Raw genomic sequence first — 15,864 nt, 5'->3', positions numbered from 1 at the left:
CCTCGATGATGGCCCCATGGCCCTTTGCGCAATGGGGACTGGATATCTTGGGTCCTTCCTCCACGAGAACTAGACAAATGAAGTTTTTGGTAGTAGGGATTGATTACTTTACCAAGTGGGTGGAGGCCAAACCTCTTGCAAAAATCGCTCAGCAAAACGTCAAGAATTTTGTTTGGAAGAATATTCTATGTAGGTTCGGAGTGCCCAGGGTACTAGTATCAGATAACGGACGTCAGTTTGACAACGCACCCTTCAGGGACTTTTGCAAATAGTTTGGAATTAAGAATCACTATTCCTCACCCTCCGACCCACTGGCAAATGGACAAGTAGAAGTAGCGAACCGATCCCTGTTGAAAATCATCAAGACTCGGCTCAAGGGGGCAAAGGGGATATGGCCAGACGAGTTATCAGGTGTTCTTTGGGCCTACAGGACGACTGTGAGAACTCCGACAGGAGAAACCCCCTTCAAGCTAGCCTATGGAAGTGAAGCCGTCATATCGGCAGAAGTTCATATGGCTAACCATCGAGTGATGAAGTATCAGGAGAGAGAAAATAAAGAACAACTTCGTCTTGACCTCGATCTCATTGATGAGGTAAGGATGGATGCGGAACAAAGGACAGCAAGATACAAGAATCTTATGGCTAGGCAGCATGATGCCATGGTAAAACCCAAGCGTTTCAACGTCGGGGACCTCGTTCTTAAAAGGGTTTCCTTGGCAACCAGGAACCCAGCTCATGGAAAATTGGAACCCAATTGGGAAGGACCCTATAGGGTAATCAACTGCAAAAGGCATGGGTCTTACTACCTGGAAGCTCTGGACGGACGGAAGTTAGAGCATCTCTGGAACATGGAGCACCTGAGGAGGTACTATCAGTAATGAGCGGAGACGAGGGAAAGCAAAGACGAGGTTACGGCTATGGACGAAGTTACAGCTATGATCTACGTGTTTACTTATATTTACTGTTGTGTTTTTATTACTACTATGGTGTGCATTAAGAATAAAAAGTGCACTAGTTCTTAAACTTTTGCACCGTCTACAGACCGGTTTGTGAAAGACGAGGTTATGTATTTTCTTAAGTATTTTAATAAGGCGCTAGCTTATAAGCACGTGCCATATTTGTGGACAATGTTCATATAATAATATGGTTTGGATTTCTAATGTATTTAATGCATAAATCTAATTTCCATAATAATACCCACAAGGGGGGCAAAAGCCTAAGATGAATGAAAATCTCTGGATGCAGGGATATAACGTTCATAAGCTTTCCTCTAGACGAGGATAAAGCAAAGGAAAATAAGCTAAGGCATGCTCATCTGAAAGTCAACGGATGAGAAAAGGGCATACAATGAAACTTGTCCATGGACGAGCATATGGCTAAGAGGCCCAGGTGCTCTAGGATGAGGTGAACACCACAAATGTCTAGACAAAAGACGAATGCCAACTGTCTAGCCATGGACGAGGAAAAGGACGCATGATCATCGTTACCATTTCTGAGACGAGTCATACTTAGAAAAATTAAAATGGCTAACAAAGACGTCCATGCATAGGTAGGTCGTCCATAATAAAAATTCATGGACGACCATACAACACTTAGAATGCTCATTGTTTAAAAGCCAATAACATCTAATGGTGAAAACAAAGCATAAACTCGTCCAAACAATAAAATTCAATGCTAGATAAAAATAGACATTCATTAAAAATTAAAAAGGGTAGAGGACCACCGCCCAAAAACCCTTACAAAGTAAGCCTTAAAAGGTAATTGTTAATAAACTCGTCCAGACTACTCTAGACGAGAGAATTGTATCTAAATACATCTTAAAGAAGGTCCTAAAAACAGAGGACCAAAACAAAGAAACAAAATAAACACTTTGAATAAATAAACATAAAAAATCTTGTCTTCAGGCAGGAAGAGCATAGCATTAGGGTCGTCCTAAGCTGGCTTTGTAGAGGCATCGTCCTCAATATTCACGTCCTTTGAGCTCGTCTAGAGGAGGAAACTTGAAGCAGCCCCACCAAGGTTAAGCTTAACGAGGCTGAAGTCAATTTCAAGGAACTTCTCCATGGCTTCCACCCTGAAATCTTCAAACCCAGCTGCGTAGTTGGAGTCCAATAAATCAGTGAATTGTCTGGACCCCTGAAACTCCGTAACTGAGTCTTCCTTAGCCTTTGCAAGGAGGGCACTTAATTCGTCATTATTCTTTTAGAGAAGCTCAAGACGAGCGTCTTTTTCTTTGGCGTCTGTCTTCAACCCCTCGACGTTGCTCTTCAGCTTCCTTGTATCCTCCTTGGCCTTGGCAGCCGCTTCAACCCACTTCTTGGACTCTTCCTTCCCCTTTTGGACCGTCCTCTCTAGAATAATCCTCGTCTTGTCTAGTTCAGTTGCTTGCCTAGACGCGACGATAAACTTTGACATTGCCTGCGCCAATTAAGATTTTATTAGAATGTGATTATATGTAATTGACAAGACGAGGCACATACGAAAAAAACGCGTACCTTGAAGAGGTCATGAATGCCAGAACGTTCAAAATCCTTCAAAGACATGTCATAGCATGCCATCACATCCTCGTCTGTCACTGCTTTCTCGAACCTTTCCCAGGCGAGATCTTCGTCCTTGAGAAGGTTCTGAGGAACCTGTTGAAAAGGTTGAGACGAGGCAGGAGCAACGATCTTGGATGGGATTTACTCAGACAAGGGGTCCTTGGGTTCATAATCAACATCTACTATCTGGACGAGATGACCCTGGGGGACGAGGACAGGGTCAGCTTGGTCATCTTTAGTTTGGGCGTTTTTAGCCTTAGACGACCTATGCTTAGCCCTTTTTTCCTTGCGTCTGCTTGGAATGTTCTCCAAGTCCACCCCAAGAGACAAGCTCTTCCTTTTGTCCCCAGTGGAGGGACGAGGTTGAGACTCCTCTGGGACAGGACGAGGAGACTCACCAAGGGCAGGACGAGGTTGAGGCTGAACCTTAGGCCCCACATCCTCGTCTATAACCTCCTTCCCTTTATTCTCCTTCATGGTAGCCATTCCTGCAGAGAAGTTTGTTAGAACCACTTCTAGAAATGACAAAGAATTGCTCATAGTAAGAACTTACGTCTCCGGACTGTACGCTCGTGGGCAAAGGCTTGAGGGGAAGGCTCAGGACCAAGTCCCCAAGTAGCGAGGCGTTGATAAGTGACTAAAGAGTGGAAGTCCCTTTCAGGATGAAGACGAGCTTTCTGGACTCGTTCAAGGTTAAACCTACTCAAGTGATGTCGTCTAGCACCTACAAAAGAAAGGAGAGGAAAGTGATTAAACGACTACAATCAAAAGTAACAAAAAAAATAAAGGTTTAGCCATAGACGTACCTTCAAGACGAAGGTTCCCTAACTCTCCTATGTAGGGAGGAAATGGGTCCCTGTCAACCTCAATATGGCGTCCAGCCCAAAAGCCAGAGACGAAGAAAAACTCCGTCTTCCATTTCCTATCTGAGGTGACTAAGGACTTAATCAGCCTATAATCTCTCCCTCTGGCTGTGAACTGGTAAAAGCCAAGGGATTTTTTAATCTCAGAGGGCTTATAGCAAAAGAGGAACTCGTCCACGGTAAGAGGACGATCCCCCTCAAACACTTCCCTCCATAAAACTTGCATGGCGACAATCAGCCTCCATGCATTAGGGTTAAACTGACATATGCCTAGACCTAACATAGAAAGTAGTTTCTTGGCGAAGGCATTAAGGGGCAACCTCAAACCCCCTAAGAGGTAAGCCTCATAAATACCAACACCGAAACGGGGTTGACAACACCACTCACCACGCACAGGTACCCTAGGATTCAAGTCCTCAGGAATTTGATACCAAGTCTTAAGAATGTCTAACTTTCTCTCGTCTTTCTTAGAAGTAACCCTGACAGCACAACTATACACTACCTCTTCCTCGTCCTGAGCAGAAGATGAGGGACCACTAGTACCAGCCCTAGACCAGGACTCAGCCCTCGTCCTAAGGCTTTCCTGAAGTACCTCTATGGGAACCCCAGGAATGCCGGACGTATACTCGTCCGTAGTGTTTCCCTTGCTACTGCTATTGCAATCACTACTACTATTGCTAGACCCACTAAAACTACTAGGGTCATGATACTCGTCTATGGCTTTGGCAACACTATCGCTAGACAAAGAAAGGGTTACCTCAAACATTTTTTAAAGAAAAGCTAAAAACTTGAGGACGAGGATGGAAAAAATACCTGAGTCTAGACGAAGGGGAACTACGGACACAAGAAACTTCTAGACGAGGCGCTAAGACGAGGATGTCAAAAAAGAAAATTTGAAAAAGTGCAGAGGGTATGAGAGGAAATCCGCTATTTATAGGCGTTGAAAAATGGTGTCTCGAATTATGTGACCAATCAAGACACACCACTTGGCGTTTCCCTCAAGAAATTAAATTGACATAACAAATTGCCAATGAAGCTACGACACATGGCCCGCATCCAGCTAACATAAAAACACGCGTCCAAAAAAAAATGACATCGTTTTATATGCTTCCTAGACGACCTCCATATACAAGGGGGCAACTGATGGGAGGTAAACTCCAATAATCGTCCATGAAGGTCATCCAGGAAGGAAGATGTTTGGATGAGGCTTTGCGCGGTCAAGCTTCACAAGAACCCCGCCATGTCGTCTAGGGTCATCATGTACTTCGTCCATGGAAAGGGTCGTCCATAAAGGAGGGACCTCCCTTAGATGCGAGGTACGCTCGGTTGGAAGTCCTCAGGACGAGGACCCCTAGACACTTGGAAAAATTCCTGAGCGTGTAGTACAACTCCTTATTACATGCGTAACTTCCAATAATGGTTAGGTGAGAAATATGTAACTCCCAAGCAGTTGTGGAAGTTATCTTTGAACCCTCACACCTCCTCAAATCCAAGGGAGGTTATAAGTTTGATAACTGTTCTTAGGACACTATATAAACATTCATTCAGACAAAAACAAAGGTACGTTTACATTTCCCAAAAAGTTGGAACTCTGAAATTATAGAGAGAAAACTAACTTTTCCATCGGAGGGTTCTTAGCCGGCAACCCCGGTCACCTTTGATTGTTTTTCTTTCTTTTTCAGACCACCAAAGCAGCAAGTAGTCCTTTCAAGTTCGAAGCATCTAGCCTACTAATTTTTTTCGCATCATCAACAACCATCAAATTAAGAATCTTTATGGGCACTAAATAAATAAAAATAACAAAGAAATCCTCAACGAGATGCTAAGGCCAGAACATCAAGGGGCCAAATATTTGGAATTTTTCTCATCAAAAGAAAAAGACTTGTAACCATTAAAAAAGTGAGAGTTTCTTCCACTATTCATAGCTAGAAAAGACTAGCGATTGCTTGGTTCTTAAAGTAGTCCATCTATCACCGTTCAACTAGGTGTGTGAGTTTGGCTTTTGAGAAGATGAAGAAGTTGTGTACAATCCAAGAAATCAAAAGGTTAAAGATTTGAGAAATCTTCTCAAAAGGATCACATACCTACTCTCTCACTCGTGCACACACACACACCCACACACACACACACACACACACACACACAGAGAGTTTGGGTGCAAACATAGAAGATAAAAAAAAAAAAACAATTAGATTGTTTGAGCTACAATGTTATCTATTTTTGGATAGAGTAACGCTAAGGACACATAAAATGACAAAGCTTACAGCACAACTCACCCACGTGACAAGTTGTAAGTGGTCGAGATGTGATGGCGGGTCCATGTGAGGACACACCTCTACCACTCGCCACGTGGACGAGTTGTAGCACAAGTTGTGTCATTCTATGTAGTACCAGCATTACGCATGGTAGAGGTACCTCTACCACTCACAACTCACCATGTAGGCAAGTTATGGCACAAGTTATGTCATTTTATGTGTCTCTAGCATTACTCTTCATATAAAAACGAAAAAATTGATTAAAAAATTGAAAAATTAACCACAGTATATAATAAAAGTTAATGGAGATGTCTTAATTGAATAAACTTGAAATTTAGATGATTGAAATAAACAAAAACAAAGTTAGAGAACTGAAATGAATTTTGGTAAAACGTAAATACTGAATTTTGCATTTTAGCATTTTAGATTTTTTTTTCCCAAATACCAAATTGTCAAAATGACATCACAAGAAGCGTTCTCTCTAGAGAGCAAAAAAGAAATAAAAAAAGACAAAAACAAAAAGGCAAATGATTACAAGTACCGCAGGTGCTTATTAAGGTTGTACAAAAGTGGGTCACATTTAATAAAAAAATTAAATAAATAAATGAAAATGACATAAAATTAGTCCTTTTGGTCATTGTAATATTTTTTTTTTCTCTTTATAAAGTTGACCCCAAACTTAAAAATATAATATAAAGCTGCAGATAAAGACAAAAATTAAATTATACAAAAAAAGAGTCAAAAGTTGCTATTAACAGGCACCATGGCAAAAAAACCTTTGCCCCATACTTATCGACCCCAACGTTGACCTATGAATATGAGGTCTTCGTTAGTTTTCATGTGGAAGATACCCACAAAAGTTTTACCAATCATCTCTTTACTGCTTTAGACCTTAAAGGGATTCATGTGTATAAATCGGAATTTATCTGGACTGAACTAATGAAGGCAATTGAGACATCAAGGTTTGCGGTTGTGGTGTTCTCTAAAAACTATACTACTTCCCTTAAGCTCATCCCGAATCTGACAGTTGACTTGGTCTCGATCGTTCTCACTACCTTTTTGGCTATTGATCTAAAAAAAATCTCTCCTATGGTCTCTAATGGTTTTGCTACCTCTTCAACGATTCAAAACAATACTTTGATTCTCTTTGTGGTCTAAATTATCTAGAGTTCCTCAAAAGAAGAGCCATCAACGTCTTCAACCAACCAAACCTCCCATCAACCTTTAGTACTTGCCACTAACTTTCAATTATCATTAGGGGCCCAAAATATGACATTTTGAGAGGAGTAATGCAAGGGACATATAAAATGGCACAATTCGCCATGTGGCAAATTGTGAGTGGTAGATGTGTGATGGTGGGTTCATGTGAGGACACATTTTTACCAATCACAACTCGTCATGTGAGTTGTGGCACAAAGTTGTGTCATTTTATGTGTCTCTAGCATTACTCTTTTGAGAGATGTCCCATTACACAACTTAGTGAACCCATTTTTAGCACTAAAAAGTCAGATTTGGGGCTGTGATCCATGCATAAAAGGAACCTCATGCCTCTCTATAAGCCTCTCACACTTGCAGCATGCCTTTCTAAGTTACCAATTGGAGTGCCTTCTATTAATCCATCCAAGTCTACCTAAGTTATGTTAGATTCTATGTATTTTTAATGCAAGGCTAGAGTTGGCTTGCCAAACCCAGTTTGATAACGAATTCTAGAGAATTCAAATGTAGCTTATTTTAGGGTAAATTCCAGTAAACTATCTTGAGGTTTGGGCTAATGCCAACCAAATTCAAGAAATTTTAAAACTGGTCAACTTAGTCCTTAAACCCAATTTGGTCTCTAAACACTGTTAGGAATTGTTAGTCATTTAAGCCCTCTCTTCCCTTTACTCTCTCTAATTCTCTCATCAATTGTCCCTCTCCTCTCTCTCTCTCTCTCTCTCTCATCCCAATTATTCTTATACATAGATTCAAGACAGCCAAAACAAAAAATTCTTCTATCATAAAAAACCAAATAAACCCATCAATGCACAAACCAAGTGAAACCAATGCAAAAAATCCTATTAAAAAAAACTAGAGAAATATAAGTTGTACCAGATTACAAAGCATATAATACACATAGAGATTCATAATCATACAAACACCAACAAAAACACCATATTAGACCAATTTTAAGACGAACCCAAATTAGAAAAATACCCACAAATTCACAAATGACCATACCCAAAACCCCACATTTCAAACCCAATTCAAAAATCACCAAATCCTTATCACTACAAGAAAACCTTATCCCTAAATCAACCAAGACCCAAACCAAAAGAAAAATAAATAAAAAACAGAAAATATAATATAGAAAGAGGAGAAAGATTGGCAGTTGAGGAACACTAAAAGCTAGTGTTAGTAGCACCCAATTGGAGCTATTAGAGAGGAACAACAATAGTGGTGGTGAGGCAAAGCTCAAAAATCCCTAGCCAACTGTCTCCGTGGCACTAATTCGAAAAAAGAGTGCAAGATGGTAGTGACTAAACATGGATTTCGACCATGGCCAAAGCTTGAGAGAAGGAGTCTTTAGCCGTCGTGGGTGATAGAGAAAAGAGAAAGCCAAAGAGGTTTGAGAGAGAAGAGAAGGGTTTGAGAAGAGAGAAGAGAATGTGGAAATAAATAACGAATTTAAAGGGTGTTAGGAACCAAATAATGTTCAGGACCCAAACCTCAAAGGTAATTTACGCTCTGTTTGTTTTAGCATTAATATTTTTTGGAAAATTAATCATTTTTCAAAAAGCATTTTTCTAGAAAACTATCACATTTTCTTGTGTTTGGTAATGACCTTGAAAATGAGATTGAGAGCATTTTCTAGTGTTTGGTATGCTCAAATTTTTTATATAATTTAAAATATGTATAACATGTGTATTGTGTAAACTCAACCAATGTAATCAATATAAATAGTTTTTTTTTTTAATAAAAAAACTAAGTATGAATTTGGTTTTCAAATAAAATTTTGACAACAGATACAATTAAATAGTTCTCCAATTTATATAATCTTTACCACTCATCTTGCTCATATATTATGGATGGTAACATACACACACACACACACACACACACACATATATATATATATATATATATCAACCATACTTCTCATAATTCAAAATAACCATAAGTTCCATTTCAAATAGTTCAAAATGCCACATAGACTAAATAGTTCAACTTGCAAAATAGTCTAGTACAAAGTGTTTGATAAATTCCAAAATGCCAAATTGTCCAAACACTTGATTTATATTTGCTTTTAAGTTTTAAGAAGCGGAACACTAGATTTAATGTTTTCAAATTTTCTATCAAGAAGCATTCTATAGTCAAAAACTCGAGGTTTAGAATTTTTTTAAAAAAAATTCTTCATCTTCTCAGCAAATAGTTAGTTGATTACTTTATTTATGTGGCAAATCAATAAGAATGGACCCATAAGAGACTGCAAGGGCCGCCCTTTACTGACACCAACCAATAATTCCAATCCACGGTGGTTTGTTTTCCAGCAAGCTATCACAACAGTTGGAGGGAAACTTGCGAAGCCTGAAATATTGGCTTCAACTACTGTTGCACGATTTATAAGACAGTTGGGTTTCTCTCCAATGAAAAGTATTTCCGTCTTGCTTGATGAGGTTTGACAAGTTTGCTAATCTATGGGAAGAGAAGAGAGAAGAGACCAGAGAGAGAAAAAATATTGTTTCCTGCAACCAAAAGAATAAGAGTTGTAAGCCACGCAAGATAGAGATTGTTTTCCCAAAAAAATTTATGGAAAACAACCTATAGAAAATTAGCCTTATTTTTGTTAGGGTTTTTCATTGACTAAAAGATAGTTTTCTATTGACAATTTTTTTTAATGCTACTAAATACTAGAAAATATGAAAAACTATCTTTACATGATGTTTTTCAATGAAACAAACATATAGTGTTATTAGAATTTACTCTTTAATTTATAGTTTCAAATTTATCGGCCTACAAAATAAAATTAAATCTTAACCATCAAAATTGAATCCACCTAAGTGATCTATTTACATTTCCAATAGCTCTGATTCCCGCCATCAAATAACTACAATTTGAAAAGAATAAAAAGACCAAAAAACAGCCCCAAAATGACACGGTTTTAACTTATTGCATCATTCACGTTCCAAACGGATAACACAAACCCAGAGCAAAAACCAGAGGTTGAGAACTCCCTCACTCAAAGGGCCATCAATGGCCGCTCTCAGCATAGGCATCGCCGCCACTACCATAAATTTCCGGTCATCACGTGCACCGAACTCTTCCAGACCCAGAATTTCCTGCATTGGATGGGTACCTCTCTCACTCTTTCTCCTATACAATTCTTCTATTAATTTCTCATAGCCTTGTTGATGATTTCAACTTTCTCTTTTTGGGAAAAGGAAGGACCCAGAAGGCATATTGGGTCCACCACAGACCGGTCACATAGCGAGGCGCGAGTTCAAGAAGCGGCTTGAGAAAGACTCCGAAACCCGTGAAGCATTTGAACGCCAAGTCCGTGAAGAAAAGGAGCGTCGCCGAGCTATTCGCCAGGTAACTTAGTTAAATTAACTGGGTTATTGATTTTGAGGAACTGGGTTTTGTAAATTATGTAAATATTGTATTTTTGAGATGGTTGTTTTTTGTTGTTTATTTCAGTCTCGGGTTATTCCGGATACTCCTGATGAGCTCGTTGAGTACTTTTTGAACACTGAAGCTCAGGAATTTGAGGTTGAGATCGCAAGGTTGAGAACACGGTATGTGCTTTTACGGTGTTACATCTTTATAACATGGAAGATAACATTGCGTACCAGTTGTTTGAGGTTTTGATTCACCCAATATGGAGCTTCATTTTTGCGTCTCTGTGTATAGATGGAATTGGAGTGTGTCCTTTGTTTTATAGTTTATAAACCATATTAGTGTGGTGTACTTTGATTCCTCCGATTGTGCAGTTCATTGTGCATTCTTTTGTTTTATAAATTATATCAGTGTGTACTTCGTTTATAAATCATCATATTAATTTGGTGTTGTGAGTTAGCAATGTAGGTTGGTTGTTGTAGACTTGTTGGCAGCTTCTTTGCTCAATGAATCAAACATAATAAGTAGTTGCTGGTAGTGCAAGCTCTCCAACAAGTTTCTGAATGAAACAATGCCTTTTAACTAGAAAGTATTTATTCTAATTGGAATACAACAGCTATGAACCATTCGGTTGTAGTTGAGTCTTTCAAAGGAGAGGGGAAGGGTGGCCAGCATATACTAAAATCAGTGCGCTTCCATTTTGATTGCAGCATGATTATAAGAGTGGATTGAAGAATTAAATTTTCTTCCTTTTTGTCCAAATTATTTTGTCATGGGGTTTGTGGTAACTAAAAAGATGAGATCTTTTCCTCAACAAGGATATGTGGAAAGTTTTGCTTCAATAGATTTTCAGACTCTTTGTAAGAGTTAAGAGTTATTAAGGCTATTACACTGCCACACCATAGATATAAGATCTGCATTTGTTGAACTTAATGAAGAATTCCAAATAGCTGTGATTTGCTCTTGCTCTTTGTGAGTAGCTTGTGATCTTGTCAATTCCTTTAGTTTTTTTGGGTGCAAGTATATGCTTTCTGTACAATCAAAGATCTTACAAGTACATTCTGCAAACATGGAGTTATTTAATTTCAGAGTTATCTTTAGTACCCAGAATTCTCTTATTTCTTGTCATACCCTATATTCTGTGGATTGGATTGTAGAAGGGTGTGTTGAGTCCCACATCGGGTATGTGCTGATTGCAATTTTACCTTTAAGAGCATAGTGCAAATATGGCCAGCAGTTACCTCAGGTTGTGATATTTCTTTTCCTAAATTATCTGCACCTGTCAAATCAATTTTTTTAAAGTTCCTTGATGCTAATATTACTCTTCTTTCCCTTCATATTAAGCATCCAAACAAGGTTGGAAAAGGGATGTGTTTGCTTTCTAAAATTTATATTATAAATGTGGAATTTCTTGAGAAAAAATAGATGGATGAAAAAACATAGCCTGTTTTTCTTTCCTTCTTTCTTTCTTTTTTTAATGAGTAAGTGTGGCCCAAAAGAGGAAACAGAAATATTCACATAAAATATTTACATATTTATAAGGTCATATATAGTTTTATTATTTTATGTGGAATGATGGATTATAGTGTTAGTAGAGAATCTACAATGATCAGAAAGACACTTTTATAAGAAAGTTTTTAATGTTTATATCATCATTTATTAATATGATTTATTTATTTATATTATTTTTTGTCTCCAAATCTCTAGCTTCCCATTAATAAATACTGAGATAACTTTTAATATTGACAGATTGAACCAGGAATTTTTTTCACACCTACAATTTGAGCTGGGTCAGCTTAGGTTTGCTGTTTCAAAAACCCAGGTTCCATTTTCAAACTATACATTTGGGGGATATCCTGCATTGATGATTGGATTGACTCACAACATCCAAATTCTAATATTGTATCTAGGATATGGAAGATAGATTGGTTGAACTAGAAGCACTGCAAAAAGCACTGCTGGAAGGAACAGGTATGTTAGACTCCATGAACATTTGTACTGAAGGATATGTGTTGTTGCCTTTCACTATAAACCCACAATCCTTGGGCCACATCTTTTGTTACAGAAGCCTATGATAAATTGCAAGCTGACCTCATAGCAGCAAAAGAAAACCTAACCAAAATTCTGACATCGAAGGATTTAAAAGCCACTGTACGTGCTACTCTTTTCAATAATCAAGCCTCTTATTTTGTTATAGTTTGTATCATAGATTGCTCAAATGAGTTTTAACTTTTACCATGCAGTTGTTGGAGATGGTTGAGCGGAATGAACTCAATAGATCTTTATTGACCCTTCTTGATGAAAACATAGCAAATGCACATGAGGGTAACCAGGTACTATTGGAAATTCCTGTCCATGTAGTCCAAATAGAATTTAACATGGCGTTGTTGTGCTTTTATTTTTTTGGAGGGGGGGGGGGGTAGGTGTTGCTGGGGCTGGAGGGTGGGAATTAGAGAAATCCCGATATCCTTCACAATTAATTGTGCACCTTACCATGCTATACTTATAAGCACTTCACCATATATTAAAACAGAGACATTTTGCAACAAATTCTCTTGAAGTTACATCCACAAGCGAAAAAGGGGGATGATGTATGAGAGCACTATTGAAATACTTTATTGAAGTAATGGCATCTAAACTCATACTTCTGTCACCACACTGACCGTTGATGAACAGATAATGCTTCATATGCATGGTATAGCCAATCCTGTACACAGAAAACACTGCTGGGATGGTCACCAATTGTACAGACTTACAAATTGCAGTTGTCTTTGAACAATGAAACATCTGACCAATTATGGGACTAGTATTAGCAGTCTACTGAGTTCTTGTACTTGGTCAATAATTCACAATCCAAATGAGTCAGTTTTAACTCTTTCAACACTTCCTCCGAAGTTGACTTCACTTTAATAATATAAGATAATAATGTATGATGCTATTATTCTACTAATATAAACATGTGGAATTCGTCATTTTCAATTTTGAGCCTTTATTTTTGGAATAAGAGACCCGGGGGGGGGGGGGGGGAGATGGTGTTGGGAGAAGATTTTGTTATACTTATATGAATTGACCTTGAGGAGACACAATATGCAGAAGATAAAAAAAGCTAGACAGTGTATGACATAAATCTATATTGTTGAAACTGTGAACCCAGAGAACCATATTATAGTTTCCACACTTTTACTAACTCCAATGCCAAATGCACCAAAAAAATTCCTCCTCAATGCTTATACAACTGGTACTTGAAGCAGAACTGGGACAGATTTAGCTATAAATATAGATAGTTTGTTTCTTGTCCTCATGTTTGAATAAAAATTTGCATTTTCCTAATGATGACTTTTTCGTTTTCCATATACACTGAATTAAACTCAAAATATTTATTTCAATGTTGATTTCCAACCTGCAGAAACAAGCAGCAGAGTTCATGGAAAAGCTTCGGGGTGCTGTTCTCAGGTACATGACAGTTTAGTGCTCAAGTACCCAGTTGGCAATTATCAAGTATACCTTTCAATCTTTTAGATTGATAATGATTTTGATTCGAGAGGTATCTGCAGCCATACCACATTCGCTAAAATTATGTTACAAAATGTTGTAAACAGTAGTGGACTTTATATCAGGACCTGAATTGATATACAGTAATGAATATACAATGACATTGTAGATCTATCCTCACTATTGCCAAAATCAATGGAGCTGGTCTCATCAATCACCAGAGAAAATAGAAAACTTGAAACAGAATTATCTTATTTAAGAATGGCATTGGCATTGGATGATAAGACTAATTTGAACACTGCCAGTAATTGGGTCATTTCAAGTGCCACTTATCAAAAGAAAAAAGAAAAAAAAATTGGGTCATTTCAGATGCTGTGTGGAATAGTATGGATTTTTAACTGTTTTAGGAACAACGCATTTGAAGGTTTGAACCCTTTTTGAGCACCAGTCATCATAGAATGTGGTCATTGATCTGGAAAACACTTAAAAAGCACAAATTTTAGAGCAATATAATTATATAAATATATGAGTCCAGTTAATATATGGCCTAAAGACATATATTAACCATCCATTTTTATAAATTGTTTTATGGGGATTTGAAAAAACTGTAAAATAGTTAATCACTTTTTCATTTTTTCATATAAGGGTTTTCTTAAATAGTTTTCTAATGGATGTTCTAAGGGCATACATTAATAAAACCCTAAATGTATAATATCTTGAACAAGACCATATGTTTTTCAAGATGCGTTCTGACTTTTGTCTGTGGAGAGCTGTTCTTGGAGATGTATTGATAGAGAAGTCTAAGCTTGGAAGTTAAAAGAGATTAAGATCTTACCATTAGGTGTAAGACTAACTTGTTCCATTACTCGCTGATGCTCCCCTTGGAAGACAAACGGTATTCCAAGTGGAACCGTGTTATGAACACTACTAGCCTGCTTATCTTTATTTTTTTGCTGAATTAAAAAAAAAAAAAAAAAAAGCATAAAGGTGTGAACACTCAATTCAAATGCCCATATGAAAGTGGGAAACTAAAAGAATTGTCTAGTCATTTTGTGCATAAAGAGATACACTCTTAATGATAACTCTTTATCACCAGACTAAGACATCAATCAATTTTTGGTGTAGTGGAGATTGAACCCTAAATCTCTTGTTCAACCATAAGAGAATAATCAATTGAACTAACTGGAACCCACAAATACGCTTAGATTTTATGGTAAAAATGTTGGACCAAGATGGACCATCCATTAGTATGGTTTGATAAGAATCTCTCAATTTAATATGAATTCGTTACATAGTTCAAATGAAGTACTATAAGTTTAAAGGAATATTCAATGTCACATCATTAAAACTCTATGTAATGCTAGAAAGTAAAATATTAACTATGAAACTTACGTACGTGTGTGTATATATATTTTTACAGCAGTCTGTGCAACCTGTCGATGTATATAAAAGTACCTTAATAATTTTTTTGCTTAATAACTGCCTATCAGAACTTTCCAGCTCTCTCTCTAGATCGGTTACTAGCTCTCTCTTTTACTTTAAAAGCCCTACAGAATAGGAGTCGGCTTGTTGTGTCGATAATTAATTAGCACTGTATTTCTAATGGCTGTTTTAATTTAAGAGGAAGACACATGTAATAACTGCAAAGGTGACTTTGGAGTTGATATTTTTAATCTTTCAAACACTGTCCTTATAATATATTTAATATCACCGGATCACTATAACCATGTGTGACTGTGAGCGCAATATGCAATAATTTACTAAGAACTATCCCGAGCCCTCTGTTCTAGGACACGCCCATAGAGACTAAACCCTCGCTATTGATTTCACAATTTCCAAATCCCTCCATAACTTCTGCTGTTTCCTAGAGAGGATATGATTGTGTTTGCTTACAGATACAGCATGATAAATTTTTGCTTCTACGTGTGCGTTTGCGTATTGCTTCTTCAGCATTTGTGTTTGCGTTTGGCTAGTCCCGTAACACTGTTTATGGACCAATCAAGTTGCACAAAACATGTGAAGTTATTTAAAAAATATTTTGCTACCGTATTTTTAGTAATAAATTTTCAATAAATAAACAGTATTCAAACACACTCTAAATATATTTTTTTCTATAAACCA

General features: G+C 37.5%; 1 protein-coding gene across 1 annotated transcript; it reads left to right on the top strand.

Moving 5' to 3' along the window:
- Positions 1–9,781: 9,781 nt before the first annotated feature.
- Positions 9,782–13,917, top strand: LOC142612748 (uncharacterized). Its single transcript, XM_075784900.1, has 8 exons — positions 9,782–9,987; positions 10,081–10,227; positions 10,333–10,430; positions 12,001–12,073; positions 12,162–12,222; positions 12,317–12,402; positions 12,495–12,584; positions 13,658–13,917. Exons 1-8 carry the CDS (start codon positions 9,889–9,891, stop codon positions 13,718–13,720), a joined length of 717 nt encoding a protein of 238 aa, XP_075641015.1. The 5' UTR covers positions 9,782–9,888; the 3' UTR covers positions 13,721–13,917.
- Positions 13,918–15,864: the final 1,947 nt, after the last annotated feature.

Source organism: Castanea sativa, chromosome 10 (assembly GCF_040712315.1).
Source record: "Castanea sativa cultivar Marrone di Chiusa Pesio chromosome 10, ASM4071231v1".
Taxonomy (NCBI): Eukaryota; Viridiplantae; Streptophyta; class Magnoliopsida; order Fagales; family Fagaceae; genus Castanea; species Castanea sativa.
This window is presented reverse-complemented; position numbering and strand designations above follow the sequence as displayed.